The 18,008-nt window shown below is 40.7% G+C and overlaps 1 protein-coding gene across 2 annotated transcripts in view; it reads left to right on the forward strand.

Annotated features, from left to right (window-relative positions):
* Positions 1-448: 448 nt before the first annotated feature.
* The window catches only part of gcn1 (GCN1 activator of EIF2AK4), a 39,200-nt gene continuing 21,640 nt past the window's right edge, over positions 449-18,008 (forward strand). Inside the window, exons 1-28 of one of the 2 annotated variants that reach the window (XM_008417276.2) lie at positions 449-552; positions 2,137-2,239; positions 2,339-2,402; positions 2,515-2,646; positions 3,251-3,359; positions 3,448-3,546; positions 5,222-5,359; positions 5,445-5,622; positions 6,663-6,737; positions 6,847-6,975; positions 7,062-7,112; positions 8,085-8,183; positions 8,591-8,764; positions 8,841-8,993; positions 9,064-9,156; positions 9,238-9,313; positions 10,012-10,171; positions 10,301-10,490; positions 11,086-11,210; positions 11,714-11,892; positions 12,388-12,481; positions 12,561-12,674; positions 13,246-13,444; positions 13,524-13,676; positions 15,177-15,352; positions 16,259-16,339; positions 17,330-17,473; positions 17,669-17,793. In XM_008417276.2, coding sequence (XP_008415498.1) covers positions 472-552; positions 2,137-2,239; positions 2,339-2,402; positions 2,515-2,646; positions 3,251-3,359; positions 3,448-3,546; positions 5,222-5,359; positions 5,445-5,622; positions 6,663-6,737; positions 6,847-6,975; positions 7,062-7,112; positions 8,085-8,183; positions 8,591-8,764; positions 8,841-8,993; positions 9,064-9,156; positions 9,238-9,313; positions 10,012-10,171; positions 10,301-10,490; positions 11,086-11,210; positions 11,714-11,892; positions 12,388-12,481; positions 12,561-12,674; positions 13,246-13,444; positions 13,524-13,676; positions 15,177-15,352; positions 16,259-16,339; positions 17,330-17,473; positions 17,669-17,793 — 3,494 coding nt within the window. In that variant the 5' untranslated portion in view covers positions 449-471. The remainder of the gene's footprint in view (positions 553-2,136; positions 2,240-2,338; positions 2,403-2,514; positions 2,647-3,250; positions 3,360-3,447; positions 3,547-5,221; positions 5,360-5,444; positions 5,623-6,662; positions 6,738-6,846; positions 6,976-7,061; positions 7,113-8,084; positions 8,184-8,590; positions 8,765-8,840; positions 8,994-9,063; positions 9,157-9,237; positions 9,314-10,011; positions 10,172-10,300; positions 10,491-11,085; positions 11,211-11,713; positions 11,893-12,387; positions 12,482-12,560; positions 12,675-13,245; positions 13,445-13,523; positions 13,677-15,176; positions 15,353-16,258; positions 16,340-17,329; positions 17,474-17,668; positions 17,794-18,008) is intronic. The other variant, XM_008417277.2, reaches the window with a different exon arrangement.

Here is an 18,008-nt window from a genome sequence, read left to right on the forward strand (position 1 = left end):
TTATCAAGCCCAAGCCAGCTCTGTTCCTAGCCAGTTTCTAGAGATTTATCGTCCAGACTGAACATCCCGACCAGCCAAATCACTGATGCAGGGCTACTAACTCAAGACATCTGCGGTGATCAGGTTACACAGTCATAAACAACAATGTAGAAACAAATCTTTTGTTTGTGTGCAGACACTTTTCTTATTTAGAGCATGATTTGTGAGGGCAGAGTGCTACACTGAGAAACAGAAGGAAGGTTTGAATCTCATTCATTCCAGACCAGATTCATTCCTTGTGCAGTTAACTAAATAGATCTGATCAGAACTAACTCACTGTGGATTATCAACACAGTCTAAAACTGAAACTTCAGCATTTGCAAATCACATTTGTGCCACAGCAAAAACTTTTGGTGGGGAAGGAGAGAGGAGGTCCAACTGTAGCATGACCTCCCCACCAAAAAAAAAAAAGTCTCCTAGCGGAAAACGGGGATGGTTGGCAGTTTTGACCCGGAAGCGATATCAACAAGTCCTTCCTGCAACAAGACCGGCGTTATGGCAGCGGACACGCAGGTTTGTGTGGTTGAATATTTAAATACAGCCTAAAAGCTTTGTGGCCGCTCACTAAGTTCAAGGGAAAGCAAGATTTTAACAAACTGAGTTGGTTTTGACTGAACGCTTCGGCCCGTTCAGCAATTTATGGAGGAACGTTGAGAGAAGTTAGCAGCGGCTAACTAGCAGGCTGTTAGCTGAGCGCTACGTGTAGCTTCAGTAATGTGACTGCTGCTGCCAGCATGACTGCTGTCTGAACACAGCTGTGGCCCGCTAACACACCTGCTTTTCTAAACTGCCTTATCAGAGCGAAAACTCGCTGTTTTTATCCTCAACGGATAAAACTCGTAAAAGTGGACAGTAAAGAAAGGAATGCCTACAGTCAGTGACGCCCCCCTATCAGAACTACCAACGAGCATTTTAATAAGTTCAGCAAATGCTGAGGTACACACACACAGGCAACATGGGAGTTTGGTATCAAACCTGTGACTTTTTTTTTCCCCTGAAGGAAACATCTAGAAATATTCAACTTAGGAGAAGAATCATGTTTCTCAGCAAGCTAAATGCTTAAAATTACAAAATGTTGTTACAGTGCTTGTGCTTTGATTTAAAATGTTCCCGAATTCCCTGTTGATTCATGAAAATACAAGCACTGATAAATGACAAGTGACTTTATCGTTGTGACTTTATTCTTGATTTTATTGATTTGATTTTATTCCCAAGATTTAAATAAACAGAGATTGGAATATTGGAACAACAAGACAAAGCATATCCTATAAAGTGGCCTCTAGGCTCTCAGCATTTGTTATGTAAATATTAAGCCACATCATGCACTTTGATTCACTTCTATCAAATAATAGTTGAATATTTGATGTCCCAATTGGGTTTATTGTATAATCCATTCACTCTTTTTGCATTCAGAGCTAATATCCCTTATCAATAAACTTGCTGCGCATTTTGCTGCTCTTTTATGAGTTGCCAAAACTCATGAAAGAGGTTAAACTAAGAATTGACATAAGAAAACCAGACCTCAATATAATTTTTTCTTCACTGAAATGTTTCAGTGGAGGCTGAGCCAAATCACACTGAACTTCATTCAGAGGTACATTATCACCATAATGGATTATTCCCCACGATACAATTCAAACTGTAAAAATTAGTGTTATGCACCCTGCTTTAAGCTGCAGTATGCAACTTTTGTAACTTTTTTTTGTTTTGTTTTCTTTTTTTTTTACATATTTTCTTAAAACTGTCAATATATCATTGACAGTGTGGTATGATACACACAATCTATGAAAAAAGTCAATCTTTGCTACATTACATATGGCCAACAATGGCAGCAGATAAACGGCCTTCCTGTAGCAGTGTGTTGTTTCTCTGCCATTAACCCATTTAGCAGTGCATTCACAAGGATGATTGACAGCACTAAGACCGTCCTCCTGGCTCTGATTGGTTGTTTTTGACTGGTGAATTTCTTCAGATGGCATTAGAAGCACTGAGCGAATGTGGAGGAGTTTGATCTTTTCATAGATATCTGTCTCATATTGTACTGTCATGACATGGTGATATGTAAATTCTTAATTGTCGACGTGATTCTCCCTCCAGGTTTCGGATACCCTTAAGAAATTTGCTGTAAAAGTGACCACAGCCAGCGTTAAGGAGCGCAAGCAGATATACGGCGATCTGAAACAGTGCCTGAAGGGTAAAGGTGAGGACGTTTGTGTTGTTTCGTCATCTGTTTTGTTCCAAGCTGGTTCAGAACGAGCCTCCGTCAGGAAAAAATACTCTCTTTATTGTTCTGTTGTAGAGTTACCAGAGCCTGCTGTCAAAGGACTGTGCAAGCTCTTCTGCCTCACACCACACAGATATCGGTAGGCTTGTGTTGTCACCCAAAACTTTATTTTTATTATTTTTATTTTTATTCTTTTTGTGATGCTGTTTACTCTGTAGTGTTTGTATCTTATTTCCTCCTGTGTTGTTCAGAGATGCTGCGTCACGCAGAGAGCTGCTGTCCGTCATCGGCCAGCTGGCTGAGAGTCAGCCTGACGTCCTGGTGGCCGGGATCCTCCAGGGCCTCCTCAACTGCGGAGTCATCAGCAAAAATGGGGAGCCAAGGTTGGAGCCTCAAACTCGTTCTTCTTTATAGCTCATCTCTTACTGTTGCAGGGTCTGTTTATGTCCCTTTAAATTCTGTCATGTTTGTAACAGAAATGTATTTTTGAGTTGAGCAGCAGACATAGGTAAATGTAATTTGACCTTAAATACATTAATCAAAATCTTAAATTATGTCATGGCAAGACTATTTAATCCCTTATATGTAGTTTTCACTCTGTTCTGCGATTCGAGTCAAGTCGTTAACTAGCTGCTAATATATACTTGCTAGCTAGCTTTTTTGCTACGTAGCGTTTTTGCTAGCTTTCTGTAGCAATGGGGAAGAGAAAATTTATGGCTCACTTCTGTTGCGACCTGCCTCGTTTTTCCATTGAAGGAGATTTCGCCCCACATCATCATGCTTCTTTTAAAGTCAAACAAACAGATTTTACTTCCAAGAAGTCAGGTTACAACAATTAAATAATTAACAGAACACATCTGTTTTCATACATTTTTCTTTTTTTGCTAAGTTGAGATAAAATTAAACTGAACAACGAACACATGCCTATATTGAAATTTTTGCCGTTGCTGCTCATTGTTCTCATTCTGGGCCTGGTTGTGTTTGCAGTAAAAGCAGCGGCTCTGCTGCCTTCATCGGCCTGTCCTGGACCTGCCTGTTAATCCCTAAAGTGTTTTCAGCTCCCGAGAAAAGAGAAGGACCCGTCTGGAAGAAAATGGTCAGAGGTCTTTTTTTGTGAGCCAAACTAAGTGAATGTGCTAAATGATGTTGTACCTGACCAGGAAACTTGCTCTCATTTACTAAAGGTGGAGGTTCAGAGCCTGCTGGTGGCTGAGGTGGTCGGTGGAGCCAAAACCACAGCCAAGAAATCGAGCCTCAAGAGTCTTTACCACCTCTGGGGAGAAGTGAGTGAGCTTTCTTTTCTTCATATATTTCCGTTTAGCTGAAGTTGTTAAACATACGTGGGTAGGGCAAAGGTCACAACGTGAGAGATCTGATTGAGACATTTTTGGTACTTTTTAAAATTTTTCTTAATCCAAGTTATGTCTCTGAATTCACATTAACATAAATCCAACATGTTATAAATGGATAAAATGAGGCATGTGTTTATATATATATTAGAGATGTGCCGATCAAGTTTTTTCCTGCCGATACCGATCACCCATGAGGGCCGATCACCGATACCGATCACCGATACCGATCACATAATTTTTTTTTTTTTTTTTTTTTAATCATAAACAGTACCAGTTACATTATGAAGAAAAAGGAACCATGAATTCACCTTAATTTAGACAAAAACTTGTTTTTAATAACTTTTTCCAAGAAGAAAACWAAACAAAACAGGCATTGTGCAAATTGTACTGCTATCRGTAATACTATCTTTAACAGACTGATRACATATGAAGGCTCTGAAGAGGCTAAATAATGCAAAGAGCAAAAATAAAACCTCTCAACATTGCCAAAAAAATTCAAGTATAAAACCATTAATAGGCAAATACAGGATCCATTACAATAAACAATCCTGAGTTACTGTATGAAACCTTCCTGATAGCATGGCGGCTAGCTGATTACTGCTAGTTCTGATTGGCTGTTTCTGACTGAGCGGAGTAATTATGCAGAGCAGGGAGGAGATCGATAATTTTTTTACAGATTATCTGTCTCATGTTAGGACAGCGAAAGTTTTAATACGTATGTAAAATTTATTGCAGCTTTAAGCAGAGGTTCGGTGTGAGAGTCACTACCAGGTGGAACAGAAGCGGCGCTCCGTCTGAAATATTACTACCTGTAGCGCGTAGCAGCGGTTCAACAGCGAGAACAGAACCAGCGTCTTACATCGCAGCTCGAAGACTTAAATAATTTTGCGGGTTATTTGTTTCGATTTCTCACTGTCATGCTAATCCGGGTGAGTGTTTGTAGCTGTGCGCTGCTTTACCTGCTATCTGATCATCTTTTTTTTTTACTGCAGTGAGCCTCGATGTAGCCAAACTCCGTCAAGTATGCCATTGATTTTATGTCGTATTAGCTTCGTTGTGTTGATGCATTTTGACGTGCTTCAATTTTCCGCCACAACACGCAAACTTCCCCATTCACTCAGTGCGTTATAGTTCCACATCGCTTAGGATTTGTTGCTGCGCGTTTGCGCAGTGTGAAGGAAAGAGGAGACCAGCTGCACAGGCAGGCTGGGAAATGAGAAGCAGGTGATCGGTTTGTGTGATCGGCATTAAGAGCCAATGATCGCCGATCACCACTTTTTCACGAAAATCGGCCGAACCCCTGGCCTCGTCGCTTAATGTTTTGGTATTGAGGCAATACAAGACAAGCGTTATGTTAACATCAGTAATAAACTCGGTGTGTTTCTATAATTATAGTTACAGTGAACGGGATTCACTCTTAAGATGTGGCTGTCCGCAGCATGCCTGATTATTTTAGAGCCCACTGGTGGAATTTACCAGTGGCTGAAAGACTTACAGCAGCAGCTGTTGTGTAAGACATAATAAGTTGTGGTCGCTGATCTCCATTTGTGATCCTACAACCAGCATACCAACCAGAGGAATGTTGGACTGATTGTTTTGTCTCCAGCAGAAGCCTGGACTGGTTGAGCACTACATCAGCACCCTGCTGACCCTGGAGCCGAGCCCCGCAGTGCTGCCCCTGCTGGGGGTGTGCCTGGATTTCTGCAGCACTCAGAAGGACAAAGCTACAATAGAGAAACACAAGGTGGGATCGTTTAGCCGCGACCTGTAGCTTCTCGCATGATTCCAGTCTTTAAAATAAACAGCCAGCCGTCTCCCGTGTTTTACAGAGCGCGCTGTTGGACCTCTACTTAAAATTGGTCCTGATGAGCAAAACCAAACCGCAGCAACACGTTCTGGACAAGAGCAGCTCCTTGTTGCGCCACGTCACCCACTCCGAGTTCAAGGAGCTGCTGCTGCCCGCCCTGCAGAAGACCATGCTGCGCAGTCCAGAGAACGCCATGCAGAGTGAGGCCTCATTGCGAAAACTAGAGCAGAAATCTAAGGGATTTCTGCTCTAGTTTCTAGTGAAGATATCTCAGTGCACTTGAAATAAGACAAAACTAACTTACAGCTAACTTTTCAACATGAAATAGAAGCTTGTTTTAAGTTAATAATTTCTTAATACTGATGAAAAAGTACTAGTTCCTCTGGCCAATTATTCATTTTGGGGCGACTAGCTCTGTGAGTAGAGTAGTTGTCTTGTTATCTGAAGGTTGTAGGTTCAATTCCAGCTTCCTCCTGCCACATGTCAATGTGCTCCTGAGCAAGGTATCACCATGTTTATATTGTATGCATTTCTTACATTGTTTGCACTGTTTTGGAGCTAGCTTTAATCTCATTGTACATGTGAACAGTGACAAACAATGAATTCTAACTCTTAAGATATTTCTCCAATGTTATAAGTGAAATAACCTGCCAGCGGAACTAATACTTTTTTATCAATATTAAAGGGGCAGCATTCTGTAAAATCCTCTTTTCTGAGCTTTACATCATGTTATAACGTCATTCACTCATCAAAAACATTCGGAGTGTTGCTTTGATTCTGTTATTCATGTCTGAGAAATCCTTTAATCTCCCATGGCAACCATTCAGCTGTGCAAGACACCTGGGTGGACCGAGCTTAGTAACTCCCCCACTCAACTCCTTAAGACTAGCCAGCAGCAATTGGCAAACATCTGCTGGAAGGCGTGAAATTATGAAGTGACATTTCTTTGATATGGAGGATTTTTATAACAACTGAATGTTATAAAAAGATAACACTTGATTGTCACTATATGGCTGGAAAGCACATAATACCACCCCTTTAAGGAATTATTGACTTAAAACAACCTCCTATATCTTGCTCCAAAGTTACTTGTGAGTTAGTTTTGTCTTATTTCCAAAGCACCAAGATATTTACACTAGAAACTAGACCAAAAATACTTAAGATGTAGCATCTTTGCAGCACTTCAGTCATACTGTGGAAAACCCGTACGGTCACTAACAGGCTGTTTGTGTCTCCTCAGCCGTTTCCTGCCTGCTATCTGCTGTTACTCTAGATCTGAGTCAGTATGCCATGGATATCGGAAAGGCCATAGCAAGTAAGACTCTAGTGTGAAACAATTTTATCACATGGAAAATAAAAATAAAGCATCTGGTGAGTGAAACCTGTCGATTATTGTTGATTTAGTGTCTCGTCTCGTGTTTTAGGCCAGCTGAAGGCGAACAACGCCCAGCTGATGGAGGAAGCTGTGAAGGCCATGCAGAACCTGGCACAGCAGTGCAGCGACGCCGCCGCAGTGCAGGACATCGTCACTCACCTTTTCAAGATAATTGGAGGTCAGCATTTTATTTTCTGCTCCGTTTGGGATAATTTACTAACTTGTTTGGCTTTGTGGGGATAATATGTTCATTTGTGGCTGCAGGGTCTGAAGGAAAGCTCACCGTCGTTGCCCAGAAAATGAGCGTGTTGTCAGGTGAGAAACTTTAAGTGTGCATTTGTTTGCAATAAGATGCAACAATATTTGTGTTTCTGATTATGTTTTTTATTGGGCGTTTTGACATGTGGCATTGGAGAAGGTTGATGGAAGCGGCATAATTCAAAATGACGAATGTTTTACGTTCTCTGAAAATTTCAAAGTCCAAACCTCCAAGGGAGGATGCTAGGTTTCGACCTCTACATCTTTTTTATTACAGCAACAAGTAAAGCCAGCATCTGATGAAATCACACTTTTTGTGTTAGCTGGTTGATTTGCTCCAAACCAGTAAATAGAAATATGCCTAATTCACTTTTTAGTTATTTTTGCAACATTTTACAAGTTAGCTCAAATTTTGTATGACATATGAGGATAAAAGCGTACAAAGCATCTAATTATTGCCAATAGGAAGACTTTGGTGCTATTGAGCAGATGACTGAGTTTATTTAGATGAAAGTATCAAACCAACTGAGTTGCTAGTGTCAGATTTTGCTAACTTTATTGAATCTTTTTTCTCAATAAAATAACTTTTTTTTTCTAGTAATTTTAGGACCTTCGTCTGGTAAAATTGCGTCAAAAATTCTCGCAGCCTGGCCTTACTACTCTGCCGTCGGACTTGCAGAAGGGACGACTGAAATAAGAGCCACTTTTCCAAAAATATTTTCTGTCATTTGTAAAAACAAATGTTCAGAGAAGAAATAAGAAATCGATGAAATTTGAATCTGGTATGAAAAACTCCGATTTTAACCTCTAATCTACTTAAAATAAATCTATCATAAGCTTCATTTACTTTAAAGGTTTTTGTTCGAGGTCTTGGCTGCAAGTGGTGATTCTGTTAAAAAACATTCCCCAACATTAGATTATATTCCTACTGACTAAATGTACTCCAGTTAAAGGTTCATCCTGGGATTATATTGGGTCTTTTTCTGTCCAAGTGTGTAAATGAGAGCAGACTTGGTTGTTGTCTCCTAGGGATCTCCAGCTGCAGCCACCACGCTGTGTCAGGAACCTCCAGCCAGACTCTGAGCTCCGCTGTCACTGTGATGTTTATCCCTTACCTGCAACAGGAAGGTATGGCTGCTGTTGGTCTCCTCTGGGTCAGGTGACGTTGTCCCCCCCACCTTCTTCAAGTCAGACAAAATTGGTGTCAATCGTTTGTGCTGCAAAAAATGTTCGTTTTTGACATTTTAAAAATATTAAGAAATGTATCCAGAGGTCATGAAAGGTCAAGCAGCCCCCCACGCGTCCACCCCCACCTTCTACAGATCAGTAGACTTTTCATGACCAATGGAAACATTTCTTAATATCTTTAAAATGATGGCGGTACAAACAAAAAAATTTGCTGCACAAACTTTTGACACCAATTTTGTTTGATTTGAAGAAGGTGGGTGGGGGGGAACTTCACTTGGGTGTGTCAGGTCAGTGGTGTGTTTTGTTGGTGGAATCTGGAAGCGGGTGTCCCTGTGTGTGTCGTTCAGTTCATGAAGGCACCCTGGTGCACGCCGTGTCTGTGCTGTCTCAGTGGAGCAGCCGCCTCACCGTGGAGGTTCCCTCCGCTCTGCTGGACTGGTTTAAGAAAGCGTTCACCCTGAAGACCTCCACCTCTGCTGTCCGCCACGCCTACCTCCAGACCATGATGGGGGCCTTTAAAGGTACATGTCGCTCAGGTAGGATGCGCTCGCCGTCCCCTGGTGTTTTCTCATAGCGTTTTGTCGCCCCGGCTCTCAGGTGACACTCTGGCCCAGTCCTCAGACCTCACCCCGCTCCTCCTCCAAGCGGTGGAGAAAGCCGCGGCACAGAACTCCCAGCATGCCCTGCTCGCAGAGGGCGTGGCAGCTTCGGTTCTGTTGAGTCGACTCGCTCTGCTTGAGACACAAGCAGGTGAGGTTTGGTTTCCGTCGCAGCGCTTCGATACGGGGCTTAAACTGATGGAGGCTTCTTCTGTTCACAGAGGCCAAATTCAGCAGCTTCTGGAACCTGGTCTTGGATGAGAAGAAACCGTTATTCACCACAGAGAAGTTCCTCTCTCAGAGCAGCGAAGACAGTAAGAATGATGAAGTCTGCAGCGTTTGAAATAATCAGGACTGATAAAAATGACTCGTTTGATTTTCCACTGCGTCTGCAGCTCTGCTCACAGTGCTGCAGCTCTGTGAGAGGCTGTTTCTGGACCACGCCCACCGGCTCAACGCCAGCAAATCACAGTGAGTCTGTCGGTTTGTCTGCACACACTTATAGTCATCATGGCTTTGATTGTCAAACTACACTGCCTGGACAAAAATAAAGTTTCCATCCAAAAACAGTTAAAAAAATAAAAAAAAGCACACTAATATTTAAATGGAGAAACTGAAGTCTGTTTTGAATTTTGTAAGATACCAAAAAATTGACTGCAGATGTAAATCAGCTTATGTACGACATATCAAAAGGTGACATTTATGTTTGAGTTGTCCCTTTTTTAAATAAAGTTTATCTTTGAAAACAGTTACAAAGTATGTCAAATAGCATCCAAAGACATAAGAGAATGCATCCTGCGTAATTCCAGGGAATCGAACCGGAAAAGTATAAGAAAACTTGACTTTTGCCTTTATTTGTATATTACATTTAAGCAACAAGGAAGTGCTTTACACCATAAAAAAACATAGTACAGTAACCAATTATTAAATAAATGTTATCAAAACCATCACATCAAATACATTGATCAACCTTCCAGTTATTATGAATCCGAGGCAACTCTATAAACAGGTGAGTTTTTAGCTTTGATTTAAAGGTAGTCAGTGTTTCTGCTGTTTTGCAGTTTTCTGGAGGTTTGTTCCAGATTAGAGAGGAGTTTTATAAATGGATGCTGCTTGTAGAAGTTTGATTCTCGTCATGTGACCGGTCGACGTGTCTCTCTGCTCTGCAGGATGTATCATCACGCCACAGTTGCGGTGCTGCTGTCTCGGAGCTGGCGAGTGAGGAAGAGGGCGCAGCAGACCGTCAGGAAGTTGCTCTCCTCTCTGGGTGGGTCCAGTCTGGCCCACGGCATTCTGGGAGAACTGCGTGTCGTCATCAACAAACACAAAGTAAGAAGCTCGTTTTCCTCTGCACCCCCTAAGAGAAAGTATCAAAACAGATGATATCCATGTATTGGGTATTTTGTGCTTTTTGACACTTATCTGGATTATTTCTGGTGGTGTTGTCCAACGGTTCAGGTTCTGCCCCAGGACGTTCTGGTGTCAGAGTCAGGAGAGCCGACAGAGCCGGGCCGCATCTACACCCCCCCTCGGGTCCTACTGGATGCTTTGTGTGTGGTTTGCTCCGCTGCCAGCCAATGGGGAGACCCGATCGAAGCCGAGAACATGGCCATGGAGACCCTCATCGTTACTCATCATCCTTCCATTGGTATGGCAAGAAATCCCTCTGAAGATCACAGTTTTGTTGCGCCGCAGCTAGCAATAGCTATGAAGTTTTCTGATGATGATTGGATAAAAAAAAAAAAAAATCAGCACATTGCCGATTTAGCCACTTAAGGTTATTTTATACAATGAGAAATACAAATAAAAGGTCTTTGAATTCCTTTTTAAATAAGAAAATAAACATGTTATTCCCTGAAATGCAATAATTAGTGAACTATTGATCATTTGTAGCAAAGGATGCATCTGCTGCTTAAAAATCCAAACATCTGTATGTTAAAAAAATCAGATCTGTCTGCTTGACTTAACGTCAATACAGTGTAGAGCTGATCTGTTGATTATTTTTTAGATGAACTGATTAAAAGGCAAAAGGTGCTTAATAGGAGATTTTTCTTTTTTACGGAATTTAAACCAGGCGAAGCAAAACTGTATGCTCCAGTTACCAATCAGTTGATTACTAAATTAGCTGACGATCATTTCGGTCGTCTTTCCATCACAATAAATCGTTTCAGCCTTATTGTGTTGATAACCCTGCAGATTGGTAGGAACATGGAGTTGACCCTGTTCCCATGCCTCTCTTCCAGTCAGCGCCCGGCCCGGCTTGTGGCCCGTCCTGCTCTCCTCCATGAAGATAAAAGCTGAAGAGCTGATTGAAAAGAACCTGGAGGCTATCCTGCCACAGCTGCTGCAAGTCAACGCTGACAGCCAGGTGAGGAGATCAGACTCTTCCTCTTCATTTCTGAATCATACCTGCAACATTTTAACATGAGCCTGGAACTGTGTGTTCCTCCATTTTTAAAATCCCTTAAGGTGAAAATTAAAATCTGGATCTGAAAATGAATAAAATGTTTTTGAGAGACTGCTGCTTTTTGTTTTTATTACATTAAATATAATTTCAAATTCCTTTGCAGTCTTTGTCCGGGTTGACTCAAAAAGTGAGCTGTTATAGTTACAGGTTAATTGTAATTTTTGAATTATTAGGGATGCACAGACACGAAAATGTGGGCCAGTATCTATAGCCAATATTAATACTACTGTTATGGCAGTACTTACCAATATTTTATTTGGTCAAATTTTGTATTTGATTACTCAATCACTAAAATAATTCCTTAGAACAGTCATAGATTAGATGGATCTAACTATAACAGATTTTTTATAGTTAAACGGCATCACACAGAGTGAATATTTGGTCATTTTGTTTCTTCTTGCAAGGCGGTGAAAAACGCAGTCGGCGCCCTGAGCGTCCTCTCTCCAAACAAGCTGTTGCCGCGGGTGATGAGTCACGTCGTGGAAGGTCTCTCCCAGCCCAGTCTTCTGCACATCACCAGGGAGGAGTACGCCATCATGCACACCCCTGAGGGAGAGCTGTACGACAACAGCATCATCCAGAGGTAACACACACACACACACACACACACACACCCACACATCCGATATATTAGGTGGACTCCAAAGTACTTTCTGCTTTTAGGGCTGCGTGATATGGCTTGCAATTAAAATTTTGTGGTCTTTTTACTCACTTTTTCTGAAAATAGTAATTACAAATAAAAAATATATATTTTCAAAAAGTGACTTTCAGTTCCCTTCTGTGAGTTGCATGACAGAGTATTGCTTTTTTTAAATTGCTTAATTATGAAAATAAAGTCGTAATATTAGCCTGGCCTTAAAATGCTGTAGTAGAGTTGATCTGAATTCAAAGTCCAAATAAATAGAAGCAGTAAAACAGGCTATTAAACAAGATGGCCGCCCTCGACACTCTGACATCACTATGAATTATGGAAACACAAAGCGTGCATTAGTGGGGGGGAAACAACAATCCCAGTTTTCCAAATATTAAATCTCGGAAAGTTTGATTAATCAATAACATCGATGTTTATGTTCTGCAGCGCCCAGAAGGAAAACACCAAGAAGGTGAACATAAAGAGAGAAAATAAAGCCTACTCCTACAAGGAACAGATCATTGAGCTGGAGCTACAGGAGGTAAGAGTGAACTGCAGTTAGTTTGTTTCAGAAAGTGAGTTTTTTTTCCTGCTTTACCTCCTTCTGTTTAATTCTGCAGGAAATGAAGAAGAAAAAAGGCATCAAAGAGGAAATTCAGCTGACCAGCAAGCAGAAGGAAATGATTCAGGTCCAGCTGGAGAAGGAGTCAGCTGTTCGCAAAAAACTCAAAGGGGTATGGTCCAAAATTCACTCAATCCAACAAATAATATTTAAGAGAATTCCTCATTTTTTTTATTTCTATTTTTGTGTAGAGCAGACAATAAAACGATAGCAATAAATTTTGCAGAAAATTTTTTCCTTGATAAACATGGAATAGAGCCACGCACAGCGAGGTTGACGCAACGGCATGATAACATCCAGATGTGCTAACAGCTAATCTCAGAATTATGACTTTAATCTTCTGAGATCAAAAATCAGAATTCTTTTTTTTTTCTCAGTGGCCCTAATCCTCTAAAATAAATCTTTAAATTAAAAAACAACCATGTTCTGTCCTTAATATTACCAGGGAACAGTAAAGATTTTTAAAACAGTGATATTTCATATTGTGATATCGATATGGATTGCTATAAAAATGTTCAGCTTGGTAGGATTATTTTCCAAATGGCCCTGATCTGTCCTGACCGGACCAGACCTGTCCTGTCCTGACCGGACCGGACCAGACCAGACCTGTCCTGACCTGTCCTGTCCTGTCCTGACCGGACCGGACCAGACCTGTCCTGACCTGACCGTATGGTTCCCTCCAGATGGACGTGGAGCTACAGAGTGTGGTGGGCCTGCTTGAGGCTACTCTGAGGGCCGGACCGCCTCAGATCACCAGGGAGCTCCCCGCCGTCCTCCAGGTCCTAATGCCCCTCCTCCAGTCCCCACTCGCCGCTCCACGCATCCAGCAGATCTTTTTGGACATCGGTGTCGGCCTCATGCCCAAACACCTCCACCACCTGGGTAGGAGGCAGCCTTCAGGACTCCCTTCCTCTCTTCCTCTGTTTCTCTGTTCATGTCTTTTTTTTTCCTCCCCTTGCAGCTGTTCTTGTGGGTCACGTGACTCTGCGGCTGCTGAAGCCAGAATGCGATCTGGACCAGGCGTGGGACGAGGAGGACCTGGACACAGCGACCCAGCGCACCGTGCTGATGTTGTATGACCACACCGTCCCACAGAGAGAAGGCAAGGCTGCAGGTAGAGCTGGGCTGAACTCTTTTATTTTTTTTCTCTTTTTTTTTGTGGAAAAAATGTCTGAATTGTAAATGATGGAATTATTTTATTTAGCATTAATTCTGTTTTTTTGGGGGGGTTCTGTTTTTTTGCTTTGAATCAAAACTCTTAGATTTCATAACTGCAAAGTTAATTTTATATCTGTTTTAACATTTTCATTGATGTAGTTCCATGTTGAACAGCTGTTTTCTGACATATGGGTATTATTGGAATATTTGCAAATCAGCTTCTACTGTTTCCCACCGTACACTGACACCTACTGGCAGACTGGTGCAAGTGCACAAAAACTGTTAAAAACACATGACCAGCAGACAACCTGACTTTATATCAATCAAATCAATCAAATTGTATTTGATTGATGCACATTTCTGCATTTCAGCAGAAAAGCATTTCAAGGTGCTTTACATAATTAAAGAAAAAAATAAAAACAGTATGTGACATTAATAAATAGATGAAAAGTAAAGGTAAAAACATAAAAACATCAAAGACATCAAAACCCACACTCTAATCCTAATTTAGCCATAAGCAACTCTAAACAGGTGGGTTTTAAGTTGAGATTTAAAGGCACCCAGTGTTTCAGCTGTTTTACAGTTTTCTGGAAGTTTGTTCCAAATTTGTGGTGCATAGAAGCTGAATGCTGCTTCTYCTCGTTTGGTTCTGGTTCTGGGGATGCAGAGCAGACCAGAACCAGAAGATCTGAGGGGTCTAGACGGTTGGTACAGYAATAACAGATCTTTAAGGTATTGTGATGCTAAACCGTTCAGTGATTTATAAACTAACAACAGTATTTTAAAGTCTATTCTCCGAGCTACAGGGCTCCAGTGTAGGGACTTTAAAACTGGTGTTATGTGCTCTATCTTCCTGGTTTTAGTGAGAACCCGAGCAGCAGCGTGCTGGATCAGCTGCAGCTGTTTGGTTGATTTTTTAGTCAGACCTGTGAAGTCGCTGTTGCAGTAATCAATGCGGCTAAAGATAAACGCATGGATGAGTTTCTCTAGATCGCGCTGAGACATAAGTCCTCTAATCCTGGAGACGTTCTTCAGGTGATAGAAGGCCGACTTTGTGACTGTCTTAATGTGGCTCTGAAGGTTCAGGTCAGAGTCCATCACTACTCCCAGGTTTCGGCCTGATCGCTGGTTTTCAGTTGTAATAACTGAAGCTGTGCATTGATTCTGGTTCGCTCCTCTTTAGGCCCAAAGATAATAACTTCAGTTTTGTTTCTGTTCAGCTGGAGAAAGTTTTGGCACAGTAGTTCTTCCATCATAACAACTAAGGATTAATGCAATCGTTGAAGTTAATTTTAGATTTGGATGAAAAAAATGAATTAAAGTGGACTTCATACGTCACTCGATATATTCAAGCTGATATTCTGACTTGTTTTTGAATATTTCAACCACTCTACTCGTTACTTTAGTGAGAAAAAAAAGATGTACCGTTACTTTTTGCTTCCTCCAKCACATGCAGCTCCCCTGGCTGCACCTGCCTTTTCCTTCTGCTTCCCCCTGCTCAACGCCATGCTCAGGGAGTCTTCAGGCAGCACCGAGGAGACGGAGGGCCTGATGACCAGAGCGCTGCAGGTCATTAACGTCCACGCCCAGCTCCGGGCCGCCACAGACAGCGATGACATCACAATAGACGAGGTAGAGACGTCCTTCCGTTCAGTCTCTGGAAAAAAAAAAAGTCTGTTCACTGCATTAATTATGGTCATAGTTAGCAAAAAAAATGTGATTAGGGTATATCATAACAAGATAACACACTTATTACATACCCAGAAAAACATTAGCATAGTTAAGATTAGAGCTGAAACTATTCTGTTGATTAGGTAGATATGCAGATAGATAGATAGATAGATAGATAGATAGATAGATAGATAGATAGATAGATAGATAGATAGATAGATAGATACTTTATGAATCCTTTTTTCATTTTCTCTCATAATAAAATCGGATAAAATTTGGCACATTCACTTCACCACTTAAGCCTTTTTTATACATTAAAAGATACAAATTAACAATTCAGTTCCTTTTTTAGTCAAAAAACACGTTCTGTTTCCTAAAATGCTACAACATAGCATTCCTTTAACCAGGAGAAGCTAAAACTGTTCCATTTAGGAGTTATGGACTAAACATGGTTACATAAAAAGGCAATTAAGGTTTTTGTCTTTATTGCAAATTGTATATGAACATAATTTGTACAGTTTTTACAGCTTAATTACTTCTCGATTTTCCAGCAAATGGCCTTTTTTTGAGTCCAGTTAACAATTAATTACTAAATTAGTTGATGATTAATTGTTTCAGTCCTAGTTGAGTTTATTTTTCCCCCCCAACTATTAATCTGTTTTTAGTTCTATGACAGCCTCAGTAGATGCTGTGTGAATTCTGTTTGGTTGCATTTTAGAAATCCCTTTTCAGTCCATTTTTGTCATGTCACCATGTTTTGTGTTAGGATCTCCTTTAAACAGCGTTTAAAGGCACAGCCTTTACACTCAGCCTTTTCTGTGTTTAAAGGCTGATGAAAGCCCTGCTGTGCTCCTTGTTTTCTTATAGAACGGTCCTGAACTCCTGCCACGTGTGAACATGCTGCTGCTGCTGACCAGGGTCATTTCCACAGCTACCCCAAGACTCCAGGTAAACCAGTTAATGGACACCGATTGTTTTTTTGGGGGGGGTTTGTCACTGATTCATCAGTTCTGAAAGTAAATCAGTGCAGTAGATAGGGCTTGATGATTGATCAGTTTTATTGATTAATCACATTTCTTTTTTTATTGAATTTTTGGAAAGTAAGCATGATTTTCACTCCTTGGGTTTCCGTGGCTCAGAGTGTTGTCAGCTTGCCCATCTTGTTTAATAAGCGTGTTTTACAGCCTGTATGAGTTCAGGTCAACTTTACAACATAACATTAGGGGCAGGCTAAGGTCTTTTTGAAATTACAAGCATGGTCATACTATCAGAATGCGGACATTTTAATGCAAAAATAAAGTTGCTGTGAGATAATACTAGAATAAAGTCATAATATTTACGACTTTATTCTAAAATATTAAACAGAAGTAGTAATTTAACAACAATTCCTACCTAAAAAAATTTAATAAAATGTTGAGCATCTATTGCTTTTACAGATACGGAAATACTTCATTATTTATACTTCATTATTTAACACATGAACATCAAATTATTGTCAGCATCAGTGTGAAACTATTGCGCAGACAACAGAGTTTATTTAAAAGAAAGGACCACAATGGCTGAGTTGGTCAACTCTTTTTCTCATTATTTTTTCTCTGTAAAACAATTTTTTTCTTCATAATTTAAGGACATTAATATTATGTGTTTATTCTGCTAATACCATGACTTTATTCTTGTAATTAAACTAAACTTCACCTGATCCTAATCCTCCTTCATAAAAACTCCCAGAAGGGGTGGTTAAAATAAAAGCCACTTTTTGAAAATATTTTCCGTCGCTTATAATTTTTTACAAAGAAAAGGCGAGAAAAAGGTATTGATAAAAATTGTAAACCAGATCTGGTATTGGAAAAAACAAAATCAGATGTTACTGGTCGAACTCTTTCTTTTTAGTTCTAAATGACTAAGCAAACACCAGATTTCCTTCTCTTTTGGTATCAGGTGTTGGCGTCTCAGTGCCTCACCACGCTGTGTGCGAGTGCAGGAGGAGGGGACGGCTGCACGGTTGCTGAGCAACCAGAGATCGACGTCCTACTGAACGCCCTGCTTTCACCCTGCTTCTCTGTCCGAGATGCTTCTCTCAGGGTGAGTTTTGAAACCCAAAATAATGATAGCATATGTTTAAACATCACTCAACAAAACAGTATTATTGTAAAATTGTGGACATGCTTTGAAGTTTTTGCAGTACAAGAACGTCAATCTGTGACATATTGAGAGAGCAGTCATATAAAAAGCTTGGTTACACTTTCTGTTTCCACATGTAATGTATCTTATGTGAAGGGGTTGTTGGAGATGGAGTTTGCACTTCCGACAGACAGCACAGAGAGCAGTGGGATGAGTTTGCTGCGCAGGCTTTGGGTTGCCAGGTTTGACATTGAAGAGGAAGGACAAGCGTTGGCTGAAAAGTATGTAAAAGGAGAACGTCTTGTTCTTTTTTAGTCTCTTGCTGCTCGTGTTTTACTCAAGTGAAGTAAAAACAAAAACAGATGGCCTGACTTCAATTAAATTTCATTTGCTGTCTAAATCAGATTTATGTTTCCTCCTTTTTCGCTCCGTATATAGAAACATATGAGCATCATTTTGTTATAAAATGCAGCTGTTGTTTTTTTTGCACGGTGAC

The sequence above is a fragment of the Poecilia reticulata genome, linkage group LG9 (assembly GCF_000633615.1).
Source record: "Poecilia reticulata strain Guanapo linkage group LG9, Guppy_female_1.0+MT, whole genome shotgun sequence".
In the NCBI taxonomy this organism is placed as follows: domain Eukaryota; kingdom Metazoa; phylum Chordata; class Actinopteri; order Cyprinodontiformes; family Poeciliidae; genus Poecilia; species Poecilia reticulata.